Source organism: Dipteris shenzhenensis, chromosome 31, assembly GCF_047967505.1.
Source record: "Dipteris shenzhenensis isolate YYH24624 ecotype China chromosome 31, Dip_SZ_1.0, whole genome shotgun sequence".
Lineage (NCBI taxonomy): Eukaryota > Viridiplantae > Streptophyta > Polypodiopsida > Gleicheniales > Dipteridaceae > Dipteris > Dipteris shenzhenensis.
The window spans coordinates 7,607,613-7,615,642 of NC_141626.1; the positions used below are offsets into that span (position 1 = coordinate 7,607,613).

The following is an 8,030-nucleotide window of genomic DNA, read 5'->3' on the forward strand; positions in this document are numbered from 1 at the left end:
CTTTTCCACAAAAGAGGGGATAGAGCACAATGAACAGAAATGTTGTTCTTTATTCAATTTTATTGAAGACCATATCCTATCCTAAAGTGGGCTTATCATGAAGTTTAGCTTAAATACAAGGTATATTCAGTCTCATCAATCTATGACCCGATCATACTTGCACAAACCATGCATGCTAAAGGAAGAGCTCAGACTTTTACATCAATGAAGTAACCCCGTTGCACCAGTTTTAGAGTGTTAAAAGCACATTTCTAAATTGACTGCTTTTACGAGCACTGTAGTTTTGAAGAGTACCCTCATCTGCATATATGTGAAAATACTCCAGAAATCAAGCTTCATGTTGAAATACTCAAAACGACAAAAAACTTAATTGAACTCTTCTCAGTATGCCAAAACACATAAAATTTTTTCTTCATTAAAAACAAATCAGTGATCATGTATTCTTAAGAAATATTCACATCCTTTTGTGACAAATGAAATGCAGGCACTTTTGTGCTGGCAGTGCAGGTGCCTTGGCTTCAAACAATAAACCTTCCATCATCAGATAATAGATAAGCACTGCAGTCTCCACTCGACCCATTGTTGAAGCCCCCAATGGGGACCGAATTCCCATTGCCTGTCAAGACAGATCCTTTAAATGAAGACTACATAAGACCCAACAAAAATATTAAAAAAAGAGAGTAAAGAATTGCTGTGGACGAAAGCGGAATGGTTTCTCATGCCATTTCATGCAGCACAAATTTTAATCCATAAAATGTAGCCCTGAAAACAATTTGATTGCACTGGTTCATAAACAGCTACTCAGGCACTGTGCAAGGACAAAATTTTAATGATGCGCAACACAAAGTTGTGGAAGAGTAACCCTTCTGTTCAACCAGCTCTAAAATTTGCCAGCGATACATATCTGGTTCCAAGCAAGCAGTGCTTTGGCTCCTTCATTCAAGTGCTCAGGCTTCAAGGACACACTAAAATGCTGATCTTACTTGTTTTCCAGACAAGTACACTCAGACTCTGCTTTAGACAAAACATCTGAATGGCATTTATGACAGTGTGAATGAATGCCTTGCTTTCGAATACATTTGAATGAAATACAAGAAATTGAATGCTGACCATTCAATTTCCTTTGAAACATGTAGCTAAATTCACAAGAATGAATGAAATGACATTTCCCAAACTTGCTACAAAAACACAGCCCGTCTGACGCTAGGCTGTCACCTAGCTCTAACTAGAGCTCGCTCGAAACTATTAAACAAAGCCTATTTCCCTGTTGTTAGATGCACACTCGTCCTATCTAAATTGATAACCCTGCAACAATAAATAACTGGATCATACATCACTTGTCAGTTCCCTGCATGCCCAGGTCCATCAGACCGGAAGCCACGGCCTCTGCCTCTGCCCCTTCCTCTTCCACGACCAGGACCTGTAAAAACAAATGAAGGATCTCTATCAGCAGCAGCACACATTACCGAATAAATCCACAAAGCTAGTAAGGCATATGCAAAAAAATACCTCGGCCTCGTAAAGGTGCATCCACTGCTACAGCATTTGCATCATCATACCCACCATCCTCTTGTATAAAATCAACTCCACCACCATAGCCCCTGCCACGTCCTCTGAAACCACGGCCCCTCCCCCGCGCCCTCCCACGTCCTCGCCCTCGGCCCCAGCCTCCATCAAATCCATTGTAGTCTCCTCCAACATACCCATTGCCTGTCATAGCACAAAGTAGTCATGTTGAAGCTGGCTGGCATTGAGACGATCCAGACATGACTGCCTCACACAGTGATGTTAAAACATAAAAAATAACAGGAAATTTTTAGAAACCTAATGAAAAGAACATTTAAAGACTACTACAAGCTACAAAACCTTTTGTATCATATAATTACCTCTTCCTCTGCCTCTTCCACGTCCTCTGCCCCTTCCTCTTCCACCCCGAGGTGAACCTTCTGAATGAGCAATCACACAAAAGACAAATAAATTCATGAATGCCATTTTAAAACCCACCTCAATTATTTTAAAGTATTTTTACGTCACCTCCATCTTCAAAGTCTGCCAAAGGCTTTACAAGATCCGCTGGAAGAGGTGGCTGGTAACTGCGAAAAATTAATTCAAATCATCCAATTGTCAGAACTTTGCCACGGCCCACAAGTAAGATTCCTGAAACCATTCTGTGACACGGAACATGCATGCTCAGAGCAAAACCAAAGACCACTAGCAGGGATTTTGAAGAAAAGCATGCAATTACCCAGTGGACGTAGAGTCCAACTCTTTGAGTGAAAGGGTGATAGTGATCATGGACACATGACGAGTTGTTTCCAACCTACAGTAAGACAGCATTGCTGTTACTTTCTGGTCCAGTTGATGAACCGATAAACATTCATAGGCTTGTATACTAACGGTAGAAGTCCTTCTTCTAATGGTTCCCAGGTATCAGTTATGTCTGTTGATCCAATTGTCGTGATTTGATGAAGACCTGCAACTCTTCTCTGCGATACAAGACACTCGTGTCAGAACAAAGATCAATGTACATTCCACTACTCAATAGTAAATGCATTCGTCTTGTTGAACCTTGATTATTTCAGCTATTGTCACAGTCTTATTTATTGCACGACCCATAGCCTTCAACACAATCTCTGATGTTGTCTTATCCTGCAACAACAGGGAAAAAACCCACAACCCACAAGTCACTAAGAAAAGCCAAACTCTCAGAGTTGTGTTTCTTCTCTCTAACAAGCTCTATACACTGCCAAAATAAGGGTACACGCAAGGAAAATTTCAGACATTCCCAAAACAAATTAATTTGAAAGGGAATTGGCCTACTCAAACTGATGAGAGAAAACTAATTACAGTGCTTTACCTGTAGCCTTGGAGAGTAAATTTTTAAAATATATATACCTTTGTAAGACTAGAATAAGTCCAATCATAACAGTTTGAAAAAGAAAGCTCCAATCAACATCTCAAACAATGGGGCATTTACTACACTCGCTAAATGTGCAAGCCTTGTAAGGAGATGAAAAACGTGGAATATAACAACACAAAAAGAAATCATAAGAACTCAGGCAATTCATTTTTAAAAAAACATGTGCCTAGCATATGTTTCAAACTTAGATCTTTGAAAATCCCATTTAATCCTTTACTAGACAAAAGAGAAATCCTGCAGTCCAGAGTAAAACAGGAGAGTTTTGCAATGCTAAGGCAATCTTTTATTCAGACTCAGAATTAGATTCGAATTTTGATAAATAAGATCTTATATGAGAACACTTGCCAGTTTAGCAGGTCTTACTGGAAACTTCAGTATGCCCAGTGTAAACAAGTTCAGAGGTTTTAAAAGTTTGATTTTATCTGTGAATCTTTAAGGAGCAAATCATTATAACTTTAATGTAATAATGGGGGGTTCTAGAGGCTGTATCATTAGAGAATCTCCCTTCTCTTCTTCCAAACTCACTTCAATCAGAGTTATTGAGGTCTGCATTAGGCGATACATATCTAGATGAATCCAGGAACATGCCCAAGCTCATCCTCTAAAAATACAACACATAGTGCAGTTTCAATCTTATGTTAGTCACTCATAAGGTTGAAAACCATAAACTCCATCACGCATAGCAGGGACTAGCTACTATGACATCCCCACTGATGTCATCAGCGCCCAACAGTGGGTCTAGACCACACTATAAACATATGTGCACACACATACAAATCCACATACCCACACATACTTGAGCATCCATTTATACAATGGTCTTCGTACTAAGTTTCTGTCGGCACTCCGGAGGTGAAGGGCAGACTCAGTCATGACAAAGGCTGCGTTAGTTAAGCGATCCCTTAACCTGCTGCTGAATTGACACCACCTTTAAATACCAAATGAAGAGACATCACAGTTTTTTTCAAGCTTGGAACTTTGGTAAATTAAGTCCTACGATCTACATCCAATACCTAGCAACAACAATAGCTCAGTGGTTAAAGAGAGCCCACAACAAGTCTTCATCAAGCATCTGACTTGTCCACCTACATATACATTCTCTACACAAAAGTGGCGTGCAGCTACACTAGAATAATGTGCAAATTACATGTCAAACATAGGCAGAAGGGGATGTCCCATACATTGACCTCCACTAGAAATGATTTACCATTCTACCCTACACCTTGTACTTGATCATTACAACACAACAAGTAGTTCATGCCCATGTTGTAAACCCTACAATTTCGAAGATAAAAAAGGCCAGGTAGGTTACAATATGTTAAGATATATTCCAAAGCAGTTACAAGCCCTAGGACAAGATGATAACTCACGACGGTTATCAAAATATTGTTCACACCTCAGCCTTAAAATTATACCACTTTAATCAGATCATCAAATGGATACTGAAGTAAAAAATTTTCAGATAGCTAGCAAAGATCTTAAAAATACCACTTGTCCACATGCCACAGTACTAATCCAACCCAATCACACTACCATGCCATCGAGCCTCCTACGTGCCATGTGCAAGGTCAACCCTCTTATTTACACGTTTTAGAGGGCCATGGCCTATAGAAGCAACCGTTCACTTGCTGCTCCATTCTTTAGTAGACCAGTTGAAAAATCATGTTAGAGAAGATATTGGAAAAATGGAGCAGCACCTAGAGTGTACATAACTTTGGAGCCTCCGCCTTGCATCTGAAGTCACATTTGGAGGTAAATTAACTCAGCGTGTGTGTTTCTCCCTCAAATCTTTGGCCATGGGTGTGAGGGTACAAAGGGTGGTCATGGTGTTGGAGGAATAACAATTCAATATAACGGTTGTGTTCTTATTTACTCTCCCTTTGCCTTAATTTGCTCAACACATGCTTCCTCATCCTTTAGACAAATCAGTGAACACAAGCGCGGAGATTAAAGGCAACATGTTTCCAGAAAGAGTCTCCTTGGCAGCAATATGCATCCAACTAATCAAGCAATTAGCTAGCTCTGGTCAATCAAAAGGTTAAGGGTTAGGACCCTGTCCAGCATGTAGCCCACCCTAGAGGGGGCTCCTCTCAACCCCAAGTATTGAGGCATGGAGGGCTCAGTCCAGAACCTTAAGAGACCTCAACCATACACAAGTAATCTCTAGCAATCAAAAAACACCCTAGAATGCCACCTAAAATGACTCTTAATCATAGAATTTCTCTACTAATGATTACCCATGAACCTTTGCTTTCAAGGCAACACTCGCATTCACCTCATGCACTTGTGAGGCCATCTTTCCACTTGCAGCATATTTGTTCTGAATTAGTAGACATTCTTCTAGTTGAACCTCAGTTGCCTCTTCGTCGACATTGCCAAAACCCAACATCACAATTCACATGGCAGATTATCAGCATTTTGTGAAAGTTCATCAAGTGCCATAGTCATTGTAAGTGACAGGTCCTAAGTTCATGGGCTGTTTAAAAAACAAGTTGCTTTCCACTTTGGCAACTAACTGTCGTAAGGCTCAGAATTTTGAACAAGCGCATGTACCTACAAACTTTTTTTACAATAGGACAACACAAAATTCCAACAGTATGTACCAATGGAGGCTCTCTATGGCTGCTATGTCATATCTCCAGCCACTGTTGCAGGTGTGGGACTGGCTAAACAGCAAGCCTGTGAAAACATTGCAAGTGTGAAAGTACCTCCTGCGTCCTTGAGTATGATGAGAAAAGCATGTTGAGAACAGGACAAAATAAGGGAATATCAACAAAAGTAAAATTTTTCAGCGGATCGAAGGTGGTGATTAGGCATAAGAGTCAGAATACATCACCCCCACAAAGGGAGACAACGACACCCAGTTAGCTCCCACATTCTGCACTGTGTGGGGTGGTCAGCAGAGTTGAACTTTTCATGCGAGTGTTAGAGATGCTTCATGCAGCTCAAATTACAATATGCTCCAGGTGTTTTACAACTAAAACTACTAAAAACACAATCCCTCCTCAAACAATCAGGTAAATACATAATAAGTAGAGCACAAATAGCAAAGGCATCCACATCCATCAACTGAAAGGATGGCACGCAATCCCAAGTGCATGTTTAGATTGGACGATAGACGTGCTCAAAATTAAAATTGGACAAATAAATCAATTGATAAAAACAGTAAAAAGAAAGGTGAGGAAAGTTGGAAATACTGACTGACCAGATCTGAAATTGCAAATGTGACATTAATGTCATAATGCATGGCTGAGCTCAATTCCCAAACAACATGACAATTTACAATACTGAGTAATCTTAACCATGCAATACTCAAGTGGCAAGAATGGTCAGCACGGCATACTATAGCATTCCTACTAAGTCATGCATCCTCAGACATGGTCTTCACAATGCAAACGATAAAATAGTGATATGACTAGTTAGACTCAGCATGACAAATGCTCGAATCAACAAGCATTACACATAGCTTGTAGCATCTTATAGTCTCTCTCCACAATTGTCGTCACAATTTTTACTTACAATGAATCATATCTAGTTCGTAGATTACATTGGACCATAAGTGTTATAAGGATTTCCATCTCAAAATAGTGAACTTGAAATAGCGTGTAAAGCGCCTCACTATAAAAATGAAGCATAGGTACTATCATTGATTACTGAAGCCCCAAAATGACATTATGAGTAACACTATGTAGATCCAGTAAGCAATGCTTGCTTTCTCAGGTGTTTTTCAAGCGACAAAATTAGGGTAGCGTGGCAGAATAGATTTCTTAGATGCAGTGAAATGACTTTGAAAGTAACATAAACCGGCAATTAAAAAGCCTTCTTTAACTATACACACTTACTGTGCGATGGCTTAGAACACTCTCTGACATCCAAGCTTTCAAGGGCTGTCATAGCTCAAAAAAAGAAACCTTCTGAGCGGTAAACTCTAAAGTCTATCTTATGTAAAACATATGCATAGAACCTATAAGACTAGCAAATGCATAGAGCCCACCAATTTCTTTTTAAAATACCATTTGAATTCTGCCTCTCCTCCCGCCAGTTTCTTTTCAGCGCGAATGCAACCTTCTAATTTCACTCGCATCAAACCTAACCTTACAATTAAACAATCACTCTGAGGCTTTCCGGACCTGTGCAGTTAGGAATCTAAAACACACACACACACACGAGAGAGAGAGAGAGAGAGAGAGATGCAAAATTACTTTTTGTTAACTGTTTTGTTAGCTGTAATGGTTGAAAGTGTCTCTAGCATCTCTCTCTCTCTCTCTCTCTCTCTCTCTCTCTCTCCACACACACACACACCTATTCACTCTGTAGCTAAGACTTCAGCAAGCCTTCTACAGGAGATGCAATCAAGCAAGAAACCCCAATTGAAGTATAGCTAGCCGTGAATTCGTCGTCGTCCACATGACAAAAGCGCAATAGGACAAAAAAAAAAGCCCACCCCGAGAGAAGACCCAAGGGCAAGGAAGCGGGCGACATAAAAGAGACGCGACAAGAAACCTGAAACAAGGAAGTGGCGTAAGTGATGTAGTTCCTCATTTTGCCCTGCGTGGTGATGCGGATCTCATTTTCACTGATGGGCGCTTCGGGGCGGGGCTTCTCGACGCGCTGGTAGCGATCCATGGGGAGGGGGTAAAGATCCCTGATGTGGGCGAAGGGGAGGGGAGGGTTGGGGGCAAGACGTTTGCTGCGTTGAAGGCAGGAAGGCGAGGCAAGGGATGGAAAGCTCTTAAATCATGAGACTACAAAGTAACACTCACCCACAGACACGCTCTCACGCCCCTGCCCTTTGGGTCCCTTCCCTTAGGGTTTTTGGTTTTAGCCACCTTGCTCTTCAAGCATCACGACAATAATGCTCCCTATGCATGTCCTAGTCCTACCTCCACAAACCATGTTTTCTTCACCTGACAACACCCTTAGCCCCTCCTATCATCATGCTTGGCTTGATGTTTCCTATGATACAAAAAAAAAACTAGGGTGCGGTAGGCAGCCTAAGGGGAATGAATGAAGAGAGTAATCTAGAATATGTTGATTATAAATTAACTATGAAGAAAGGATGACACGCCGATGTTTGAAAAATACATGACTATAATAAACTAAGCTGACT

The 8,030-nt window shown here is 40.8% G+C and overlaps 1 protein-coding gene across 1 annotated transcript; it reads right to left on the reverse strand.

Annotated features, from left to right (window-relative positions):
• Positions 1-1,039: 1,039 nt before the first annotated feature.
• On the reverse strand, positions 1,040-7,787 carry LOC147880978 (uncharacterized). Its single transcript, XM_087369859.1, has 8 exons — positions 7,424-7,787; positions 2,569-2,649; positions 2,398-2,486; positions 2,246-2,320; positions 2,035-2,093; positions 1,887-1,946; positions 1,510-1,710; positions 1,040-1,420 (listed from the first exon to the last, which is right to left on the reverse strand). The coding sequence occupies exons 1-8, from the start codon at positions 7,544-7,546 to the stop codon at positions 1,341-1,343; spliced, it is 768 nt and encodes a 255-aa protein (XP_087225985.1). The 5' UTR covers positions 7,547-7,787; the 3' UTR covers positions 1,040-1,340.
• Between the last annotated feature and the right edge of the window lie 243 nt (positions 7,788-8,030).

Bases quoted from the DNA above. Each gene is read 5' to 3' on its own strand.
- LOC147880978 (XM_087369859.1), bottom strand. From the start codon at position 7,546: ATGGATCGCTACCAGCGCGTCGAGAAGCCCCGCCCCGAAGCGCCCATC. The intron at 2,321-2,397 runs GTTAGTATACAA...GTCTTACTGTAG, and splicing joins TTAGAAGAAGGACTTCTACC to GTTGGAAACAACTCGTCATG. The intron at 1,711-1,886 runs GTAATTATATGA...GTGCTATGACAG, and splicing joins TGGAAGAGGCAGAGGAAGAG to GCAATGGGTATGTTGGAGGA.